The sequence below is a fragment of the Notechis scutatus genome, chromosome 8 (assembly GCF_049901735.1).
Source record: "Notechis scutatus isolate UNSWTSFEM ecotype Mainland chromosome 8, rNotScu1.2, whole genome shotgun sequence".
NCBI classification, from domain to species: Eukaryota; Metazoa; Chordata; class Lepidosauria; order Squamata; family Elapidae; genus Notechis; species Notechis scutatus.
This window is the reverse complement of record NC_142016.1, coordinates 20,887,854-20,911,808: the sequence shown is the minus strand read 5'-3', so window position 1 is coordinate 20,911,808 and position 23,955 is coordinate 20,887,854. Positions and strand designations below refer to the sequence as shown.

The 23,955-nt window shown below is 41.0% G+C and overlaps 3 protein-coding genes across 3 annotated transcripts; 2 read left to right on the top strand and 1 right to left on the bottom strand.

Annotated features, from left to right (window-relative positions):
• Nucleotides 1-3,123: 3,123 nt before the first annotated feature.
• Nucleotides 3,124-7,987, bottom strand: LOC113432271 (interferon-inducible GTPase 5-like). The gene is made up of 2 exons (XM_087971039.1): nucleotides 7,851-7,987; nucleotides 3,124-4,627 (listed from the first exon to the last, which is right to left on the bottom strand). Exon 2 carries the CDS (start codon nucleotides 4,598-4,600, stop codon nucleotides 3,407-3,409), a length of 1,194 nt encoding a protein of 397 aa, XP_087827165.1. The 5' UTR covers nucleotides 4,601-4,627; nucleotides 7,851-7,987; the 3' UTR covers nucleotides 3,124-3,406.
• Nucleotides 7,988-10,070: 2,083 nt separating this feature from the next.
• LOC148129944 (interferon-inducible GTPase 5-like) lies at nucleotides 10,071-14,630 on the top strand. Its single transcript, XM_087970367.1, has 3 exons — nucleotides 10,071-10,279; nucleotides 10,664-10,811; nucleotides 12,213-14,630. The coding sequence occupies exons 2-3, from the start codon at nucleotides 10,774-10,776 to the stop codon at nucleotides 13,372-13,374; spliced, it is 1,200 nt and encodes a 399-aa protein (XP_087826493.1). The 5' UTR covers nucleotides 10,071-10,279; nucleotides 10,664-10,773; the 3' UTR covers nucleotides 13,375-14,630.
• Nucleotides 14,631-17,965: 3,335 nt separating this feature from the next.
• On the top strand, nucleotides 17,966-23,863 carry LOC113427539 (interferon-inducible GTPase 5). The gene is made up of 2 exons (XM_026690058.2): nucleotides 17,966-18,043; nucleotides 20,961-23,863. The coding sequence occupies exon 2, from the start codon at nucleotides 20,969-20,971 to the stop codon at nucleotides 22,205-22,207; it is 1,239 nt and encodes a 412-aa protein (XP_026545843.1). The 5' UTR covers nucleotides 17,966-18,043; nucleotides 20,961-20,968; the 3' UTR covers nucleotides 22,208-23,863.
• The last annotated feature ends 92 nt before the right edge of the window (nucleotides 23,864-23,955 follow it).

The window sequence follows — 23,955 nt, the reverse complement described above, 5'->3', positions numbered from 1 at the left end:
TTCAACTGCCACAATTCCACAGCTTTCCCCAGGATTTCAACAAACCATTCCCCAGATTTTTCAAGAACTTCAAACCCCATAATTCCCTGCCAAGGCAGCGTGGGGTACATCCAGAAATAGTTGCTTTTCTAACAGGAGTCCAAAATCCTGAATCTTGCCAAATTTCAAAGATATCGTATATAAACCAATAAGTGTTCTTATGGTTGAGTAGTTTTTATGTCATAATAGGGAAGGTTTTTTCACTTTCCCACACTCTCATCCCTATAATTGTGTTGCATTTTGAGAGACTCGATCCAACAACCTAGGCCAGGCCTCTCGCCCTACAAAACAAAAAAGCAAACCAACCAAACACAAAACAAAATGTATAACCAGAGAAAGAGAGAGACTTCAACAAAACAAGACCAAATCCTGAACCTTGCGAAATTTCAGACACATCATACATAAATAGATAAGATTTCACGTAGTTCAGTAGTTTTATTTCAATTTTGGACAGATAGTTTATGGAAATCGCAATGGAGGCCTCTTTGATGACTCCAAAGAGAGGCAGAGGCGTTAACAGTGGGAGATGGATAGAGGAGACGTGTAAAAATGAGCAAGGAACGTGGTTAGTCTGCCTCAGTCTGTAGTTAGGGATCCCAAACAGAGGTCATAAGAGAGATGGAGGTACAACCTCCAGGAGGAGAAGCAATGGGTGGAAAATAATCAAGGAGAGAGGCAATCTGGAACAAAGGAGAAATTTCCTTAGAACGATTAAAACAGAGATTATGCAGTAATTTTGATTATTGTCGCACAAGATAGCTCTACCCAGGATGACACACCGTTAAATGGAAGATGAATTGTTGTACTTTATAAAAAAATAAAAAAAAACTTTTATTAAAAAAAAGAACTTCAAAAGCTATAATTCCCTGGCAAGGCAGCATGGGGTATGATTCCAGAGACCGTAAAGAGAGGCAGAGGCATTAATAGTGGGAGATGGATGGAGGATAGGTATAGCAACGAGCAAGAAAAATGGTTAGTCTGCCTCAGTGTGTAGGTAGGGATCCCAGACAGGGGCCATAAGAGAGATGGAGGTACAACCTCCAGGAGAAGAAGCAGTAGATGGAAAATAATCAAGGAGAGAGACAATCTGGAACAAAGGAGAAATTTCCTTAGAAATGGAACCGTTTTCCTTCAGGTGTAGTGAGTTTTCCATCATTGGAGGTTTTTAAGAAGAGATTGGACAACCATCTGTCTGAAATGGTATAGGATCTCCTGCTTGAGATTGGGGTTGATCTAGAATATTCTAGAAGATCTCCAAGGTTCTTTCCAACTCTGTTATTCTGTAGAGCCAGTTTAAAGGTAAAAGACAATTATAGACTAATGGTGTCAGCTTCGTACAAAGAAAACTTATATAAAATGGTTCTCCTAGCTGTACTAATCTACAAAAAAACAGATGGCACACTAGGAGCGTGGAGGGAAGAAGAAGAAGAAACCACGCCCACCCAGTCACATGGCCATGCCCACTCAACCATGCCCACCTAGCCATGCCCTCCTAGCCACACGGACCTAGCCACACCCACTTAGCCACGCCCACCTAGCCATGCCCATAGAACCGGTTGTTAAAAAATTTGAATCCCACCCCTGATGTAAGATATTAACCTACATAGGTAGCTCTAATTTTTTTTTCTTGAGGTGACTTTGAGCACTACATGTTAAGAGAAATTTGAACAACATAGATAGAATTCAATGCAAACGCTTAATATTCCCAAATATGGAAATATGATGAAGCAAATTTATGATACAAAAATGAGAATCTGGAAGACTTCTCAACTGGCAGATTGGTTTATATTAAAATGTTTCTCAACTGTGGCCACTTCCAGATGTGTGGACTTCAACTCCCAGAATTTCCAGGCAGGCTTGCTGGCTGGGAAATTCTGGGAGTTGATGTCTACACAACTGGAAGTGGCCAAGGTTAAGAAACACTAGTCTGTAAGTACCATGTCATACAGTGAAGCAAAACAGAATGAAAATCAAGGGAATAGACCAGATTTAGAATAAAAAATGAACAATGGAGAAGTCAATATGGTAAAATTACAAAATGGGGGAAAGAGAAAAGGAATGTGATTCAGAAAGACTTCTGATGATGCCATGAAAAAGTAGCTTGGAGTAAAAGGACGAAAGGAATGGAAGAGAAAACACATATTTTATTGACTTATTCACTTATTAATCACATAAAATGAGGATCCACATTATTTTACTTGGAAAGACAGGGTGGGCTTGAAAAGTCAGTGCCCTCTTAAACTTACCGATGGGCTACGAATCTGTTGGCAATGGCCATTTTGCTGTCTGCATTCAAGGAGACTTAACCATAACCCATCTTATCTATGTTTTCTGGTAAAATACACGGGGAAATCCCACTGGGGCAAATCCACTAAGGGTTGGGTTAGGTCTCCTTGAATTCGGAAGAGAGGGCTTATATTCAGGACTGAGCTTATTCTGTGGAGTTCTTGGTGTTCTGTGACCTTGGCTGTTTGCTTGCAGCAGTGATTGTGTGACACTGTTACCTGGTAGGCTACCTGAATCTTCTTCAAGCAAGCAAGCAAGCAAGTTGAGAGAGCATTTTAGCCTCCACAGTTCAGCCCTGAGCTACCGAGATTCCCTTTGATTTGAGCTTATTTCATCTGCTTTCAGAGAGTCCTCACACCTCCTGTCTTCAGCCAAGGGACATCCAGACATGTTTTTAACAGCCCCATCAATCATTTGCTGCTTAGCTTGTAATTGTATTGACAAATGTTTCAGTGAATAAATCGCAATTGAGTGCAGTAACTTCTAGCAGTTTCTAATGGTTGATCCCACAGTTTGATCAGTCAGGTCCTGCATTGGAACCTTTCTTTAAAATTTGTTTTATTTTAAGAGGACATACATTTCCAACAAAAAATATGGGACAGACAGATAATTACTGAACTTATACAATTAATGCTCAGTATAAAATTAATTAGATAGTCCAATTAAAGGACATTGAATAGTTTTCATCATAATTTTAAAATGTATTATGGATTTTGTAGCTTTGTAGCAAAATATCCATTAATTTATCATTTATTATTGTTAAAAATAGAACAGAAAAAATTAAAATTTGTAGCTTGATAGTATTATTTCCACTATTTTATTATTTATTATTGTTACAAATACAGCAGAAAAAAGTAAAAGAGAGAAAATAAGAAAAGCAACCCGCCCCAAACAACATATTTATATGATCAAGCACATACTTCAATTGAAGAATTATTAAAACGAGCAAGCAAATAGATAGTTCTACTATGGCTTTGAAGCACATTATTATTTTCCTTCCCTGCTTTCATTGGAGGAAATGCTTGACTGTCTCCTTCAAACAGGGTTTGATGGTGCTTGGGACCTTTCCCTGGGACAAGCATCACTCAAGAAGCGTTGCTCGAAGATTTCGGGCATCTTCCATAACATCATCCAGAAACGTGTTCAGAAAATGATATGTGACAGCAAATGAACTTGCTCCACCAAACCCAGACCCAATAAGAGGTATAAAAGTAAAAGCCACTTCAACAATCGACACATTTAACCAGAGAGATGAGTTCATCAATAGAGAAAATACCAATCCTATGTTTATTGTGTTGGCTAATGGAGTTTTCTTGATAACCGATCTCAACTCTTCAAATCCTTTTCCAGTGTGAATTGCCAAAAAACGGAGCGAATTGTCATCGAAACCAAATGCGTTGCAGATGCGTTTCAGAGCATCCAGCAATATTGGAATATCACAAAGCATAGAGAGACCTAGAACAGGCACTACTCCACAAGCACAAGATACCAATGCCACCTTCTTTATATATGATGTTATTTCAGCTTTTTTCATCATCAATTCACTTTCAGAGAAAAGCTGCGCAGCCATTGTTGAAATATGCTTCTTGTAGTAAGGAAGTTCAGCAGCCATTGTCTCTCGCAGGAGAGGGAAATCATAACGATACTTGTCTGCCTTCCCATTGGAAATCAGAAATACTCTTGCAGAGAGACCACCTGCCATTCTCAGATTATCTTCACAATAGCCCCTTATACATGCCAGGGTTTTCTCCATATTAAAATTCTTTTTCTTCTTTTCACCTTCGATACTAATATCAATTTTGCTACGTACATAATAAAACTTCTTTCCCGTTTTGTGTATTTCTTTTGCCAGCAAAGCATCATTTTTAGTAAAGCAGTCAGTGGTAACCATAATAAAGACATCATATCTTTCAAATTGGACTTTCTGCACATATTCGGCTTCTTTAAACATAGGTGTTCCGATCCTCGGAAGGTCCCATATTTGGATATTGGGACAAGAGGGATGGGGATATGCCTTTGGCACCATGGTTCCTTTTACTATTCCAACTTCAGCTGCCTTCTCATCATCATCCATTACACCCCGAATGGCATTGACAAAGGAGGATTTACCAACACCTGCCTGCCCAGTGACTGCAATATTAAGGGGCAGATTTTGCATTTCATTTAAATGTTTTTGGTAGTCCAATGCCAATTTATGAATGCTGCCTTGACTCAAATTTCTCCCGAATTTTTCAAATTGTCTCCTTAGAAAATCCCTTGTAATTTCATTGCCCATCGTTGTTCTTTGTTCTGTGCAGATTATCTGGAAAGGAAAAGAGAGATTGGGATGCTTCTCAGCTTTGTCTGGCCCTGTGAATGTTAAGGTTGGAGAAGACCCCAAGAATACCGTGGACTCAAACCGACGAACCATTAAACCAATCAACCCAGAATTTTCATGGAGGCTCAAGTGTCCAGGCTCAAATTAGCTTCCTTTGGACACATGATGTGAAGACCCAGCTCTTTGCTGATGGTGGGGAAAGTGGAAAGGAAGAGGATGGGGTAGGCTGTTACAGTGGCAATGAGTGTGCCATTAAGAGTCCTGAAAAAGTTGGTTTGGGTATAGATAGTTAAGGGGAAGAACTATCTATGTGGTTACTAGAAGATGAAAAACAGTTGATGGCAATTAAAAAAAGAACAAAAATCAGGGGAGGTGGGAAAAGTGACTTTTGAAAGAAAATTAAAATGAAAAATATCGCATTTCTCCACTTCTCCTTCCTGTCTACAAAGCCCTAGTTTCCAAATCTTGGCAGCCTGAGAATTATTTCAACCCTTCCCTCCTTCTTGGAGGGAAGACAGTTAAGGAGGAATTGGTTTAAGTTTTTTTCTAATGTTCACTTCCACCCTGACAGGATCTCATTAGCATAGCTTTCACTCATACAAAAGTTGAACATGAACATTTGATGATGATTTCAGAATCATATCAGATAGCCTTTTCTCAATATGTGGGAAACTTATTATATTCTTTACCCAAGGATCCTAGAATAGTGGTTACTACTACTTTAAACCTGGCTTTTCTTTCATTTTTGTGTGAAATCCTATTTCTAAAGCTCTTAAAGTTTTTACTGATGGCTCACCTACAAGGGGTGTGGTTGTCTGGCAGATTCAACAACAATGGTATTTTAAATTTACTGCCACTCAGACTTCAGCTCAACGTGCTGAGCTGGCTGCTGTGATTTTAGCTTTACAATTGTTCAATGACCAACCTATTAACTTGATTGTTGATACTTAATATGTGTATTTAGCTATGCAATCTCTTCTTTTTTCTTATTGTTCTCTCTCTTTGGATAAGAATTTGTTATCTTTGTTTTTATCTTTAAAGAATAGTTTGGAAACTCGCTTGTATTCTTTGTATGTAGAACACATTTGAAGTCATACTCCTTTTACTAATGCCTTGACTGAAGGAAATCAGAAGGCAGATGAATCCTTAAAGAATGTTGCATCTTTGTTTGTTGAGCCTGTTGATAGCCGTTCTTATTTTCATCAAAATGCCAAATCGCTTGCAAAGCAATTTAAGATTTCATTATCTCAAGCCTGGGATATTGTCCGTGCTTGTCCAGCTTGTCAGCAACTGGCACTTCCCTTTCCAGTGGGTGTCAACCCACGAGGAACCCAAGCTAATCAAATTTGGCAAATGGATGTAACTCCATTTTCAACCTTTAAGCCATACTGTTATCTTCACACGTCTATTGACACTCATTCACATGTCCTTTGGGTTACTGCTTTAAAACATGAACGTACTTCAGATGTTATTTCTCATTGCCTATCCTCTTTTGCTGTAATGGGTCGGCCTTCTCAGTTGAAAACTGATAATGGCCCAGCTTATATTAGTAAGGAATTTCAAACCTTTTGTCAGAAATGGAATATTACTTTAGTGCACGGAATTCCTTACAACTCTCAGGGTCAAGCTATAGTTGAGTAAGCTCATCGTACTTTTAAGGCATTGCTTCAGAAACAATTACAAACTGAGTCTGGCCCTTACCATCTGCGAAAGATTCAAAATCTCATTGCTGTAGCATTATATACTTGGAATTATTTAACCTTTTTAGATTCTCTTGCAGACTCACCTGTTAATTTGCATTTTCGAACTACTGAATCTTTAGCAAGGCCTTTGGTAAAGTATCACCAAGCTCCAGATCCAACCTGGAAAGGCCCTACACTGCTGATCACCTGGGGTTGTGGTTACGCTGCCATGGAAGATCCTTCTACTGGACAAGCAGTGTGGGTTCCAGCGCGCTGTGTTTGTCTGTATCATGGCATGGCATCAGGGCCTTCACAACCCGATTCCGGATTTCAATCTTCATCTGAACACAGAAGTCCAGCTTCCAAGGTCGAAGCGCCCGCAACCCATCACTTGGGGCCAGGTTAAATCTACTACATATCAAGCTCAACAACAACTGCAACAGGCCTCATTACCTCAGACTTCTGAAAATCTTGTTGCTGCTGTTTTTGCTATTATTACTGCTAACTCTGTTACAATTTTACTTTGTATTTTCTTGTTTATGGTTAATGGTGTTTCTGCTCAAAATGACACTTCTGTGGTCCGTCTTAACCATAATTTGTGGGTTCGTCATGCTCAATATATGTTTATGACCCATGGCACAAATATTACTTTATACTATGAGCCCCCAATGGCATTTGGTCAAATTTCTTTTACCCCTAACTTGATCATGTCTTCTACATTTATTATCTCACAACTACAATCTATTTCACACTCCTGGCTATTTTCTAACATATGTTAGACTTTAACTAGAGATAAATAATTGTGTTAATTACTATGCTAAACAGTAACGAAAGCTGAGCAGAAACTAAAGTTAACCAATGTTGGAGGATTACTCAAAATGTGTATAAATGCAAGACTAGACTCCAATAAAGTTCATCATGATTCATTTGATCATGATCAAACACCTTGACTGCCTCATCATTACAATACCTAGGCCAATTGGGAGGGATGGGGGGGGGAGAAAAACCAGCCAGGAGTGGAAGAAGCTTTCCAGATGTTCTCCTCCTCAGACAGACAAAGCGAACCCCTCCTCTTAACACCACTCTAAATTCCTGGCCTGTGTTTTTTCCTTTGGTGCATATTCTGTTGTCTTCCTTTCTTGTCAATAAAAGCATTGGCACCAATGTAGGGGAAGCCAGTCATTAACTATATCCCAAGATCCAGATTAAGCTCAAAGAAGGCATCATTAAATGCAGGGGAGAACAGCCTGCTGCTTCTCCAGCTCACTCCCAAGAAACACCCACAAAATCTTTGGCTCCAGAAATGAGGAGTAAAGGATGGATGTATTTCCTTAACCTTTAAGTGTCTGCAGCCATTCACAAATTCCTAGGCACAAGGCACACTTCTTTAGGAGAAAAGAGTATCTCAGGCTACTTTATAGGAAGATGAACAGAACCTGCAAAGACAACAGAATTTAAAACCAAGGAATACGAAATGTGCACTACCTAAACATCGACCGGGGAAGGGTGTGTACACAAATCCTTACTTGCTTTTCCAAAAGGAGTAATTCTCAAAGAGGTTCACGCAGGTTGGGACTGTTCTCTGTCCAGTGTCTCCAGATTCCTCAGAGAAGGACTGAATCCCCTATATACAGTCAACCTGTAAGTGCTGTGTGCGTTGCGTCCCAGAAATAACAAAATATTCCTCCCATTTCATATCACATGCAATTCTGACTACGGGAGTTCCAGTTTTTTGCTGATGCCAATCATTTCCATTTCCTTTACAAGAAATGAAAGTAGCTTAAGTTTCGGGTTCTGGCAAAAGCAAAAGCTTTTTTGAGAGGAGTGTACTTCAACTGCCACAATTCCACAGCTTTCCCCAGGACTTCAACCCACCATTCCCCAGATTTTTCAAGGACTTCAAACCCCATAATTCCCTGCCAAGGCAGCGTGGGGTACATCCAGAAATAGTTGCTTTTCTAACAGGAGTCCAAAGTCCTGAATCTTGCAAAATTTCAGAGATATCGTATATAAACCAATAAGTGTTCTTATAGTTGAGTAGTTTTTATGTCATAATAGGGAAGGTTGTTTCACTTTCCCACATTCTCATCCCTATAATTGTGTTGCATTTTGAGAGACTCCATCCAACAACCGAGGTCAGGCCTGTCACCCTACAAAACAAATAAGAAAACCAACCAAACACAACACAAAACTTATAACCTGAGAAAGATTTCAACAAAATAAGACCAAATCCTGAAATTTGTGAAATTTCAGATACATCATATATAAATAGATAATATTTCATGTAGTTCAGTAGTGTTATTCAGTTTTTGGCAGGATAGTTTATAGAAATCTCAGTGGAGGCTTATTTGATGACTCCAAAGAGAGGCAGAGGTATTAACAGTGGGAGATATTAACACTGTTGAGAAAGTCCAGAAATATTTAACAAGAAGAGTTCTCCACTCCTCTACTCATTGCAGAATACCTTATGCCACCAGACTCGAAATTCTAGACCTAGAAAACCTAGAACTACGCCGCCTTCGGTCCGATCTAAGTATAGTACATAAAATCATACATTGCAATGTCCTACCAGTCAATGAATACTTCAGCTTCAACCATAACAGCACAAGAGCACACAATAGATACAAACTCAAGGTTAATCGCACCAAACTTGATTGCAGGAAATATGACTTCAGCAACAGAGTGGTCAATGTCTGGAATACTCTACCCGACTCCGTTGTTTTCTTCCCCAAACCCCAAAAACTTTAACCTTAGACTGTCTACTATTGACCTCACCCCTTTCCTAAGAGGCCTGTAGAGGGTGTGCATAAGCGCACCAACGTGCCTACCGTCCCTGTCCTATTGTTTCTTTTATTTTTCTGAAATGTATCCATTTCATGTATTCATAACTATGTTTATTCTTATTATCTTGTAAGTGATTGACAAATCAAATAAATAAATAAAAATAAAATAAATAAAAAATAGAGATGGATAGGTGTAAAAACGAGCAAGGAAAGTGGTTAGTCTGTCTCAGTCTGTAGTTAGGGATGCCAGCAGAGACATGGAGGTGGAGCATTCAGGACAAGAAGCAAGAGATAGAGAAGTCAAAATGGTAAAATTACAAAATGTGGAAAAGAGAAAAGGAATGTTATTCAGAAAGACTTCTGATGGTGCCATGAAAAAGTATAATAGCTTGGACAAAGGACAAGAGGAATGGAAGACAATACTCATATTTTATTGACTTATTCACTTATTGATCACATAAAATGAGGACCCACGTTGTTGTAGGCAATATGCTGCCATTGTAAACCGCTCAGAGTGCTATAAAGCACCATGGAAGCAGTATATAAAGTATATAAAGTGCTGTTGCTATTTATATAGCTATCCCTTTCACACAAGTTGACCCTGGGCAGCGTACAATCATGATATATCTCTTTAGATAAGAAAGAAAGGGAAGTTGAGAAATGAAAGAAGAAAATAGTGAGAGGTGGAGAAAGGAAGACTTGAGTAACCAAATGTTCTATTGGGTAAAAATCATCAACCGTTTTTAACTATCACAACTTTATGCAAGAGCTCAGGTATCTCTACACACACACACACACAATCTTGCAAGATTTCATGATGATTTCAGAACAAAACATAAAGAAACCTGCCCATCCAGAGTTGAAAACTTACATCAGCCAAGATGTTAGGACTGGAGAGGATGTGTAGATGAGACCGTTCAGGACACATCACTGGTGACCAGTAACTGTGCCCTGGAGGTAGGTATTATATAAGTGACTGTGCGTAAATCTGGATTATGAGGAGAAACCTGGGCTTTTGCTGGTGTATCACTGCAGTGGCCCTCAACCCCACAGACCTGGTTGTGGAGGACTTTCCCTCTATGCCTTAGTTTTGAAGAACATCCCATCTTAGAATTGGATCCAAGTTGACATGAAATTTCATAGCCTCCATGCAACCCATGGATTTGACCCGGGTAATTTTAGCTCTGATTCAGAGTTGTTGATGCTTGACCTAGATCCGGAAGACATGGTTATCTCTAATTTGTTGTGTTGGATCATTCTTTTTGTTTCAGGTTGTAGTCATTCTAGATCTTTGCAAAGATGATGGGCCCATTCAAATAGTTCCCCTCAGGTACCTGAGGAATTGTGAGGGTTTTCTGAAGATCCTTGGAGGGGAAATAAGTCACACACAAATGCAGTCTATTCAGATTTGATGGCATCTCGATGAAACAAATGTTTCAGTTTCCCAATGGGCATATAAATGTACTTTTCTGTACTTGTACAATCTCTCATCAACCTGGAAAAAAACCCCTTCCTTTTATTGTCTCTGGGTGTCCTTGCCTTTTCAATATCTGCAGAAACAACTTGAACTGGAAGAGGAGAAAGAAGGAGGCTCCTTATGGATAAGAGGGAAGATTAAAAAAAGAAACCAAAGCAAAAGACCAGGAGGGAGAAAAAAAAGAAAACCATGGCTGAAAGTGACCCAAAAAATCTACCTGCAAGCAGGTAAAGGATAACTTTTGAACTGAATTTCTTATTTCCAGACTTGCTTGCTTGCTTACAATAGGCATTTAGTTCCCAACTGCCTATTGTTTTGTTGTTGTTGTTGCTTTTAACTGTGCAGTCACTTGGTTTGTGTCTCTCAGTCTCAATTGTTTAATAAATAAAGTAAACAATAGATAGATAGATGATAGATAGATAGATAGATAGATAGATAGATAGATAGATAGATAGATAGATAGATAGAAAGAGGAAGGAGAGGAAGATTGGAGAGAGAGATGCATTGGTAGATGTAGACAGAATTGATTAGATAGATAGGAGAGAGAAAGAGAGACAGAGAGAGATAGCAATAGCACTTAGACTTATATACCACTTTATAGTGCTTTACAGCCCTCTCTAAGCAGTTTACAGAGTCAGCCTCTTGCCCCTAACAATCTGGATGGAAGGCTGAGTCAACCTTGAGCTGGTGACACCTGAACTGCCAAACTGATGGCAGCAGGTGATCAGCAGAAGTAGCCTGCAGTACTGCACTCTAACCACTGTGCCACCACAGAGATAATAGATTGATGACAGAGAGCAAGAAAGATGGGTGTTAATATTGCATTAATGTATATACAAAATTTTTACTATAGCACATTTTCCTCAAAGAAGCTAGAAAACATTTTAATAGTTACATACAAAAAAAAAATGAAAAGTCTATAATAGGCATGTTCAACTTGTTCTCATGGGTCACATGCAGCCCTGGACAATTTTTGTATATAATATGCAGCCCAAGACAATTTTTCTTCACTCAATGTGGCCCAGGCAAGCCAAAAGGTTGGGCAACCATGACCTACTACATCACCAAGCCAAGAGCATTCATCCTCAGGAGAGGTTCAGAAAGTCAAGATGGCAGCTACAATCATGTGATCAAAGCCGCCACCACCACCCTTTTTTACAGGCTTAGCCCAGGCAACGCACATCAAAAAAGGTGCAAATCTTTGATGGAAGGGTCATGGCCGACATTTTGACTCTTCTGGGTTCCCTGCAGATGGTTCTGCTCCAAAGAGTGGAATTCAGAGGTGGTATTCAGCAGGTTCTGACCAGTTCTGGAGAACAGTAGCAAAAATTTTGAGTAGTCTAGAGAACCGGTAAATCCCACCTCTGACTGGCCCCGCCCTCATCTATTCTCTGCCTCCCAGCTGATCGGCTGGATCTTCTTCTTGCCCTGCACAGGAGAACGGAGCTGGAAAGCAGGTTAGTGGGGTGGGGAGGGAATGGGGATTTTGCAGTATCTTTCCCCTGCCACACCCATCAAGCCACACCCACCAAGCCACACCCACAGAACCGGTAGTAAAAAAAATTGAATCCCACCGCTGCTGGAAATGTTTGAGGTTTACTACCTTCTCTCTTTCCCCCCTTTTGCAGTTCCGGACATGATTACGGTACATTTGGATCCTCAAGTAGGAAAAAATTTGAGGCAGCTATTTCTGAAGGGAAGCTGACGGAGGCCCTCTCTCACATTCTGGACCAACCGAGCAAGTCCTTTGCCGATTTTCCTCTCCGCGTTGCTGTGGTAGGAGAGCCAGCCGCCGGGAAGTCCTCCTTCATTAACACCATGCAGGGCCCACACCTGGATGAGCCCGATGCAGCTGATGTTGCAACAAAAAAAGGCACGAGGGTAGAATTCGGTCAGGTTGATTTTTCAGAGATCACGTGGAACAAAGAATTACTTCGGGCAGAAGACGCCGATGGCAAGGAGGTAGACTTAAAGGACTTCCATTACTTCATCATAGTAGACCCTCAGATTTGCCAGGCCATTCCTTTGCACCTGGTGCTTAAGATCCAAAAAATGGACAAAGAGTTTTCTCTGGTTCAAACTAAGGCAGACCTGCAACTGGAGGAAGCTAAGAAGCGACGACCATCTAAGGACGGTGAGGAGAGTCTCTTCCTCATGGTAGATTCCTGCAGGGAGTCCTTGAGAAATAAAGGGGTGAAAGAACCTCAAATCTTTGCTGTTTCCAGCAAGGATCCTCAGCACTTTGATTTCCCCTCTCTACGGGAAACCTTGATGAGCGAGGTCTTGTGGAAGAAGATTCTTGCTGTCCTTTCTCCTGTTTTGGAAGGGAAGGCAAAAAAAATAAAGAAAAAGAGCTGGCTGCTCACCGTTCTCTCTGGATTTATAGCTGGGATCCCCGTCCCAGGAATTGCATTCTTAGGGGGCCTTGTCATCCTCATGATGTTTGCTTCCTGGTGCTGCCGTAAATTTGGTGTGGATGACCCATCTCTCTCCAAAGTTGCAGAGTTGATTAAAGTATTACTCCCAGATCTGAAATCAAAGATGACCTCCCAATCCAAAAAGAAAATGGTTTTACAGAAGCTGCCAGATTCCCTGGGATCTTCAGTGATGATTGCAGAATATATTTATTGGAATCGTTTCCCCATCATTGGCTGCATATTGTCGGTAGTAATTTCACTTATTTCCTCTTTCTTCACCCTGAATAAACTTCCGTCAGATGTTAAGAAAGATACCCAGAATGTTGTAATTACAGCTTTCAAACCGAAGAAGACAGAACCTGAAAACTCATAAATTATTATTGGCCCAACAATGTAAAAACAAAAAACCACCCAGCTTTCAAATCCTTGGATGCAGTTCCAAAAATTACTGCAAATTGAAGGGTGTTTTGGTTTTTTTTAGGAATAATGCATTTTTTTTAATGTGACAGATGTGGGGAAATTATTAAATCCATGACCAGACAGGAGTCCCATTAAATTTAGTTTTAATTTAACTTAATAGGCAAAATATAGTATTTTTCTTAAAAAACCCATCCAACTTATGTTTTGTAGCATGGGAGCCACTGTCAATCAAGGACCAAGTTCAATTCTTAGCTAGAACAAAATTTTGCAAAGCTGAAATTTGATTAGATGAAATATAGATTTGTATGATAGAAAACTCACAAAGTGCATAGTTATATTGCTTCCATCTTATCAGAAAAAAGAATTCCACAATCCTCCCCCCTCTTCAATTACATATAATATGGCCCTTTATCTCAACAAAACAGTATGAGAAGTGCATATGTGAATCTGATTGGTAAAACATATGATTTCTACTTTATTTTATTTATGCCCTTTATTTTATTTTCAAAGATAGGGTCTTATTACTGTTCATTTGTATTTTGCATTCTGATATTTGCCTAATGGTTAATCAATAAAGTAAATTCGTATTAGAGTTGGTTTCAAAGTCAGCCAGATGTTTAGACTGGATTTGCCATTTTTATCCTCCTATCAAGTTCCCCCCAAGGACTGAGAAAGGCGGGTATTGTTTGATGGTGTTAACATTATGTGATGTAAGCTGTTCCTAGTAAAGCTGCCTTTTGCAATTGACTGATGGGGATTGTGTCAATGCCAACAGTGTTCAAGTGGTCCTTCAGATGTTTTAGGATTGCACCTATAACTGCTGATACCAGCTTTGTAACAATCATTCTATTTATATTTGCAGGATTTTGTATTTTGTGATTTTTTCCCCCCAGTTTTTTTTATCTTCTGTTCTGCTGTTTCCAGGGATTGTCACATCCACTATACAGACTTTTTTATTTTTCTTATCAACATGTGCTAAGTCTGGCTTGTGATGTTTCAAGTGCTTGCCTATTTTAATTTTAAAGTTCAAGAGCACTCTTCGTTTTCTATTTATGGATCGATTTAGTGATCCCATCGGTTCCTTCTTACAGGCAAATGGAAATTCTTGCAGATCTTCCATCACCACACCATCATTGCTACTTCGTCATGTCATTGTAAAAATTGTAATTGTGATAATGATTAATTAATAAAGTATTATTATCTATTCACAAGAATGTGGAATCACAGCTACCAGGTCTTTAGCTAGTGTGGGCCTTCAGTTATTATAGTTTGTTGCATAGTCAGCCATCTGTTTAAACTAGAGTTGTCATTTTTATCCAGCTATTGAGTCCTTCCCAAGGACTTGGGATAGGCAGATGTGTCGCTTGATGGCATTAAAGCTACTATTACCTTAGTATGTAAACTATTCCAAATAAAGCTGCCTTCTGCAATTGACTGATGGAGATTTGGTCAATGCCACTGGTGTTCAAGTGGTGCTCCAGTATTTATAGTTATTATTGTTATCCTCCTACATTCTGTGGATGAGAGGTAGCATATTAGGTCATGGAAAGGAAGGTAGTCCTCAACTTACTATCACAATTGAGCCCAACATTTATGTTGTTAAGTGTGAAATCTATTAAGTGAGTTTTGCCCTATTTTACGTATGTTCTTGCCACATTTGTTAAGTGAATCACTGCAGTTGTTAAATTAGCAGCATGGTTGTTAAGTAAATCTGGTTTCCCCCATTAACATTGCTTGTCCGAAGGCTGTAAAAGGTGGTCATAAATGTGAGACAGTTATTGAGCATCCAAATGTAAATCACATGACCCTGAAGATGCTGCAGCGGTCGTAAGTGCAAAAAGCGATCATAAGTCCCTTTTTTTCAGTGATGTTGTAACTTTGAACCACCACGAAATGAACTGTTGCAAGTTGACGAATACCTCTACACGCATTTATTTTTTAATCATTGATTTTTAGGTGAAACCGGTCACAGAAAGGAATAAGCTCTGGTTTTTGTTTTTTTTTTCTGGCAGAGGGCTATCAAAGCAAACTAAAAACAAAACAAAAGGAGAAATGTTTCCCCTTTTGCATTTGAGTGTGCAAGAAGGACCAGGAAAGGAGAAAGGGAAAGAGGAAAAGAGAAAAAAAAAGAAGGGAAGATGGGAAGAGAGCAAGGAAGGAAAAAGAAGGAAAGAGGGTAAGGAAGAAGGAAGGAGAAGGAAGAGGGAAGGAAAAAGAAGGAAGGAAGGAAGGAAGGAAGGAAGGAAGGAAGGAAGGAAGGAAGGAAGGAAGGAAGGAAGGAAGGAAGGAAGGAAGGAAGGATCAGAGAAGGAAGGAGAAAGGTACAGAGAGAAAGAGGAAGGAAGGAAGGAAGGAAGGAAGGAAGAAGGAAGGAAGGAAGGAAGGAAGGAAGGAAGGAAGGAAGGAAGGAAGGAAGGAAGAAGGAAGGAAGGAAGGAAGGAAGGAAGGAAGATTATAATGAGAGTGTGGGAGGGTCAGAGGGGAAGTCCTGCCTTAGCACTTGTCCACCACAGGTGCCCGCGACACAAGTGGTATCCAGCTGGCCCTGCCGCCACATTCCCCCCCCCCAGGTCAAAAACAACCCTGATGTGGCCCTAATTAAATCGAGTTTGACACCCTTGCTTTAGTTGCTCTGCATGGCTACTGTCCCTTTGATTTTCCACTCCCTATTTCTCCATTATTCTATCTCTTCCATAATAAACTCATCCTTCTTTAGCTCTGCTCTGCTCACCCAGCAAAGCCTACAAACAGGCTGTCAGCTCTGGAAACCATATTAGTATCAGACGCTTCTACGCTGCCGCATTCTTGAGCCTGGGAAAATGGGAGAGGGGGATTTCTTGGGGCGTACGTGGTTAGACATAATAGCATTCTTCTTCTAAGTCAAGGTCATGTTATTTCTGCACCTGGGTGAGGGGACATCTCAAGTTGGGACGGATGGTGATTGGGGCACGCCCACCATGCCATGCCCACAGAGCCAGTAGTAAAGCAGGTAGCTGGTAGGTAGGTAGCCGGTAGATAGATAGATAGATAGATAGATAGATAGATAGATAGATAGATAGATAGATAGATAGATAGATAGATCAGAGGTGGTATTCAGCAGGTTCTGACCAGTTCTGGAGAATCAGTAGTGGAAATTATGAGTAGTTCGGAGAACCAGCAAATCCCGCCTCTGACTGGCCCTGCCCCATCTATTCTCTGCCTCCCAAGTCCCAGCTGATTGGCTGGGTCTTTCTTTTGTTGTCCTGCACAGGAGAACGGAGCTGGAAAGCAGGTTAGTGGAGTGGGGAGGAAATGGGGATTTTACAGTATATCCTTCCCCTGCCCTGCCCACCAAGCCATGCCCACAGAACCAGAAGTAAAACATTTTGAATCCCATCACTGGTGTGGTCTAGTCGGCCTCCTGCACCACGGCCTGGGGGGGGGGCGTTTTTGCCCTCCCCGGGCTCCGGAGGCTTTCCTCGAGCCTCCAGGAGGTTGAAAACGGCCTCCGCAGGCTCCGGAGGCTCTCTGGAAGCTGGAAACTTCTGGCCTTCCCAAACTTCCTGGAGGCCCGTTTTTCACCTTCCCTGAGCCTCCACATGCACGCTGCACTTACTTGCATCCAAAACGGGCTGTGTGGGGACTCCTGGGGGGGGGGGGCAGCCATGATTGGGATTTGGGGGTTCTCTGAACTGCACAGAATCTTAGCTAGGGGCCTCCATAACTGAGCATTAATCATTCTATACACAAAATGGTTGCCAGTAAACACAATCCACCGGATAATTTTCTTGCGCGCATTCCAACAATAGAAGGAAGCCTCTTTCAGATACAGTGTCGTGTTCCTGGAACAGGTCCCAAAGCTATTTATTAGATCACGGAAAGTCTCAACCGATAAGTTCGTTTAGAAACTTATTTATTTATTTATTTATTTATTTATTTATTTATTTATTTATTTATTTATTTGATTTGATTTGATTTGATTTGTCAATTGTTTACAAGATAATAGTATAAGTATGTACGTAGTTATGAATACATGAAATGGATACATATAAGAAAAATAAAAGAAACAATAGGACAGGGACGGTAGGCACGGTTGGTGCGCTTATGTACAGACCTCTTAGGAAAGGGGTGAGGTCAATAAGGTGCCACATCATCATTTAAATAAATTGGAAACTGAAAGAAAGGCCTTGAGGTGGTCACTTTCTCCCTCCCTCTTTCTCCCTCTCTCCCTCTCTCTGTTTTTCCTCTCTCCTTTGTCCCCCCCCCGTCTCCCTCCCTCTCTCCCCCTTTGTTTTTCTTTGTTCTCCCTCTCTCTCTCTCTCTCTCTTTTCCCTCCCTCTCTCCTCTGTCCCCTCTTTCTTTCTCTTTTTCCTCTCTTCTTCGTTCTCTTAGCTCTCTGACCTCTCCTTCCCTCCCTCCTCCTTCTTCCACCCCAGCTTTCGTGCCAACCGTAGAAAAGCCTTTTCGGCAGGAGACTCGCCTGGCCTTCCCACGAACGAGTTCCTTCCAGGAGAGGGCAGCCGCGCCGCCGCGTAAATAAAACTCCGGAGCCAATTCAGACGAGCAAGTCAGAAGCAGGAAGCGCCCGCTCGAAAGCGGCAGCGACGAGAAAGCGCTTCGGCTCCCGAGTTCTCCGGCCACAGGTAAAGTCAGTCCGGAGGCGGTGGCGGGGAGAGCGCATCCCGGCAGCCTCCGCCGCCCCTCGATCTCCTCTCCAACCCGCCCCCTCCCCCCACACACACACACCCCGGGGCTTTAGTCAAAGTTACGGGACAGGACGGCTGTTTGCCCATGTTGGCTTATTATTCGGAGCATCTCTGCCGCTCCAGGGACAAAGGTTCCCCGGCCTTGTTGAAGCTGTAAAAGTGACAAGCACACAAAACACCCTGTCCAGATTCCAAAAGGGCGCCCCGGGTGCCCAAAGGACCAGGGAGCTCCCACTCCGGCGATCAAGTTTAGAGGAAGGAGAGAGAAAAGGGAGGAGGGGGGAAATGTAACGGGATGGGACCAAAGAAAACGGAGGCAGATGGGGACAAATGTTGCAAGATTAAAAGAGAAGCAAGCCGCCTTGGGGCAGAGAATGGGAGCGGGGTGGGAAGGAAAACAGCCTTTATTATTCTGCTTTTGGCTCAGCAGCTCAAACGTAGTCTTTTCCTCCTTCTCCGTTTTTCTACAACAACCCTGCGAGGGAGGTTGGAGAGAGAGAGAGAGAATTAGAACTTAGAATAACTTTATTGTCCCTAGGGAAAACTCCAAATACCCCTAACAAGAATTGATAATACATAAAGTAACGGAAAATGCTGAGATGAACATGTTAACATGAAAGAAAAAGATGACTGAATTCTTTTTAATTTGGAACAATTAGTATAAATGGTTAACAAACAGAACTAAGAAGTGAGACAAGAAACCTAACTGGAGTAATCCTTAAGAGAGTAAAATATAAATTTGTAAATTATACAAAGATATAAGGATAGTAATTATAGTTGAAGTTATCAGTGAATATTAGACAAATGTAATATAATGTATTGTGATGTTTAAAACAAGAACTTGTATGGGTGTCAAGAATGCTGTCAAAACCATGATGTTTTATGATGTAATAAAAGAAACTCAATAAAAATATATATTTTTAAAAAAGAATAACTGTATTGTCATTTTAAAATGTACACTAATTGGCATATATTAAAATGAAATTTCATTGCATACAGCTCTCAAAGGGCCATTACCTCCAATATACACTGCAGAAACATGACAAAAATATAAACGAAGAAAACATCATGCATATACCCAGACCCACATATGTTATATGACACAGAGAAACAACATAGTCTCGTTCGGATGTATGAGGTAAAATAACTTCTGAGATACCAAAGGAAGCAGAATTCAATGGAAAGAGCCCGCAGACGTTTAACTAACAAAGTTTTCGTAGTTATCCCGGTTATCAACTAAATCAAATAATGTAAGACTTAGCGTGGCATGTGAACTCAGTTGAAGGAACTTTGCTGGGTTGCTAAATAAATTCATTTCTGTTGACAAAGATGTTGAGACTCTAGAACAGGGGTCTTCAAATTTGACAGCTTTAAGACTTGTGGACTTCAACTCCCAGAATTCCTCCTCCAGTCATGTTAGCTCAGGAATTCTGGGAGTTGAAGTCCACAAGTCTTAAACTTGCCAAGTTTGAAGACCCTTGCTCTAGAAAGAGTGCAGAGAAGAGCAACAAAGATGATTAGGGGACTGGATTAGAGGCTAACATATGGTTGCAGGAACTGGGTATGTCTAGTCTAATGAAAAGAAGGGCTAGGAGAGACATTTATTTATTTGATTTGCCAATTGTTTACAAGATAATAAGTATAAGTGTATACATAGTTGTGAATACATGAAATGGGTACATATAAGAAAAATAAAAGAAGAATAAGAGAAACAATAGGACAGGGACGGTAGGCACGTTGGTGCGCTTATGCACGCCCCCTACAGACCTCTTAGGAAAGGGGTGAGGTCAATAGTAGACAGTCTAAGGTTAAAGTTTTTGGGGTTTGGGGAAGAAACTACAGAGTCGGGTAGAGTATTCCAGACATTGACCACTCTATTGCTGAAGTCATATTTCCTGCAATCAAGTTTGGTGCGGTTAACATTGAGTTTGTATCTATTGTGTGCTCTTGTGTTGTTATGGTTGAAGCTGAAGTATTCATTGACAGGTAGGACATTGCAATGTATGATTTTATATACCATGCTTAAATCAGACCGAAGACGGCGTAATTCAAGGTTTTCTAGTTCTAGAATTTCAAGTCTGGTGGCATAAGGTATTCTACAGTGAGTGGAGGAGTGGAGAACTCTTCTTGTGAAATGTTTCTGGACTTTCTCAATTGTGCTAATATCAGATATGTAATGTGGGTTCCAGACTGATGAACTGTATTCGAGTATTGGTCTAGCAAATGTTTTGTATGCTCTGGTTAGTAGTGTGATATTACCAGAGAAAAAGCTACGTAGGATTAGGTTAACAACTCTTAATGCCTTTTTGGCTATGTAGTTGCAGTGGGCTCTAGCACTTAGATCATTAGAGGTGAGTATTCCAAGGTCCTTTACAGAGCTTGGGTCATCAACAAGATCTTGACTATTCAGCTTGTATTTTATTTTCTGATTTTTTTTGCCAATATGTAAAACAGAGCATTTATTTGTTGAGATTTGAAGTTGCCATTTGTTTGACCATTCTGATACATAGTCGAGATCTTTTTGTAGGGTAGCAGTATTGTCTGTGGTATTGAACAGCTTTACATCATCAGCGAAAAGAACGCAATTGCTCTTAATATGATCGCAGAGGTCATTTATCATAGCAGTCTTCCAATATCTCAGGGGCTGCCACAAAGAAGAGGGAGTCAAGCTATTCTCCAAAGCACTTCAAGGCAGAAGAAGCAACAGGTGGAAACTAATCAAGGAGGGAAGCAATTTAGAACTAAGGAGAAATTTCCTGACAGTTGGACCAATTAATCAGTGGAGCAACTTGCCTCCAGAAGTTGCCTCACCCGGTGTATAATATTGTCCTTCTTTCCTCTTCTTTTCTCCTAGGCTTGGCTATGGCAATGCAGGATCAATTCATACCATCAAATGAGGAGGAGGATATTTTCAAAGACTATGATGTCATCACCAATGAAGATATTGAACAGATTAAGGATGCTCTTGAAGAAGGGAGAATGGACAAAGCCATTTCCAAGATTATGGAAAACCTTCAAGCCCTGGAGGACATCTGTTTGAACATAGCAGTAACGGGAGAATCCGGCTCAGGGAAGTCCTCCTTCGTCAATGCCATCCGAGGGCTAGGAGATGAGGAAACTGGTTCTGCTCCCACTGGAGTAGTGGAGACCACAGAGAAGCCCACACCTTACCCACATCCCAAGCACCCCAATGTCACCCTGTGGGATCTACCTGGAATTGGTACACCAACATTCCGCGCCAGCACTTACTTGAAGCAGGTTCAATTCTCCCGCTATGACTTCTTCATCCTCATTGCCTCAGAACGCTTCAAGGCCAGCCACGTCCAGCTGGCACAGGAAATCTGTCACCTGGGGAAACAATTCTATTTTGTGCGCTCCAAAGTGGATTTAGAGCTGGAGGCCAGCAGAAAACGACGACCACAAACTTACAATGAGGAGGCGATACTGGGACAGATGCGAGAAAACTGCCAGAAGTGCTTAAGGGCTGAGAATATGCACAATTCCAGAGTGTTCCTTCTCTCCAACTGGGAGATAAAGAAATATGACTTCGAGATGCTGGAGGAAACCTTGGAGAAGGAATTGCCAAGCCATAAGAGACATGCTTTTCTCCTGGCCCTGCCAAACATCTCTCTAGCCATCCTGCAGAAAAAGAAGTTGGCTTTACAGAGAGAGATCTGGAAGCTGTCTATTGTCTCCGCTGGAGCGGCTGCTATCCCTATTCCAGGCGTTGGGGTAATCTGTGATGTAACCATCCTGATCAAATACCTCACAAAATACCGCAACAGTTTTGGTCTGGATGAGGAATCTCTTGCCAGGTTGGCTAAGAAGGCCAACAAACCCGTGGAGGAGATCAAAGAGGTAATAAAGTCACCGCTAGCTAAAGAGATCTCCAGAGATTTAGTTCTGAAGCTGCTCACCAAAGCTGGTGGTGGGGCACTCATGTTTATGGAGTACTTCGTCAGCACAATACCCATCTTTGGTTCCGTGGCAGCTGGAGGGATCTCATTTGGCACCACCTACTACATGCTCAAGAGCTGCCTGGATGAGGTGTCCCACGATGCCCAAAGTGTTTTCATCAAGGCTTATGAATCTGAGGTCTGAAGGAATTTAGATTGGGAATGATTGGGAGTGATTAGGAACAGATTGGGAATGAGCGCGCAATTAACATTAGGTGTACAGAATCAAACGTTGTTGTTTTCACAAGCCCATAACTAAATTCACCAGCTGGAAGAGGGGGAAAAAAACATGAAGCATAAAATGTGGCCTTTTGCAATAATTTTTTATGGTAGTTGAGCAGTGAGCTACTTTATTTCCATTTATTGCAAAATATAGCGAGTATGGCGGATTCCAGGATATTATGTCATCGCTGTAAAACTATGTTTCCCAGTGTTCTTCAGGGAAAGACAAATAAGGATGAAGTTGGTATTTGTAAAGCCCAAATTGCCCTGTATTTAGGATTTCCTATATTTGACACATTCAATAACTGATCAAACCGTCAAAGCTGACACCAGACAGAGCATAGAAAAGCTCAAAAGTACTGCAAGATCTGGCCCATAGAATCATCAAGGTTTGGATACCATTGAATGGATAGCATCATCTTCATTTTCATCAATCAAAGACCTCCTTGCAATGATCTGCTTTTTAAATTGTAAGTTAGGACTTCCTTATTGTGCTGGTTCATTTTAATTGAAGCGGAGTAATTTGTCAAATTGCAGATTGGTACCAATAATGAATGTTTTGAGATTTCCTGAAGATCTGGATGGCCCCGGGTTGAAATAATTGTTTCAAGAGTAAATAGTGAATTTTAATACTTCTCTCTGTTGTTCAACAATAAAGCCACAAGCCGTCAAGGAACAGGCCTTCTACTTGAGGAGGAGGCTGGATTAGAAGACCTCCAACTCTTGTTATTCTAGTGTTGTGGTGGCACAGTGTTTGGAATGCAGTACTGCAGGCTACTTCTGCTGATTGCCGGCTGCCTGCAATTTGGCAGTTCGAATCCCACCAGGCTCAAGGTTGACTCAGCCTTCCATCCTTCCGAGGTTGGTAAAATGAGGACCCAGATTGTTGGGGGCAAAAGGCCAACTCTGTAAACCGCTTAGAGAGGGCTGTAAAAGCGGTATATACGTCTAAGTGCTATTGCTATTCTCTGGAGAAGAAGTTTAACACTGGGAAAGAATGAAAGAAAGAGGTCATCACTGAGGTGGATAGATTCAGTTACAGAGGCAAGGAGCGCACTTTTTAGGCAGACTGAAAAGATCAGACTGAGGACAGATCATCATAGAGAAAATCTGTGTGACTGCTTGGAGTCAATGACTTCAGCGTACTTAATAATTCAGTTATTCTTGACTTTTTCTTCTATGTTGATACATGCTGTTCAGTCACATTTTTGTGTTGGGTGAATGAGTAAAAACATTTTTGTGTGAATGGAGCAGCTAGAAGCTTTTGTGAATGAACCTGTAGAATGACAATGGATCATTCAAAAGTTGCTCTTTTGCAGCAACAATTTGATCTACTTAAAAAAATCCACCAAGAAAACTGCAAAATTGTTGCTGTTAAATTTCTGATGGGTCTATGTCATGCCTTATATATAAAAATCCTGGCTCTTCCATTTTTTCATTTCTGACTTACTTTCCCGTTCCCTGTTGAACATCTCATCTCAGGAATAGATGCAAGTGCTGTGATACTTTATGTAACTTTGGTTGCCTTGTGATTCACATCTTTATGAAATAAAATCAGGTCCAAAACTCTTTAAAAAAACCAGTTGCTCTTTCACTTCTAATATGAGCAAGGCCTGGCTAGCCACCTGCAGACACACCATGGAGAGCACATAACCCGTCAGATGTCAAGGT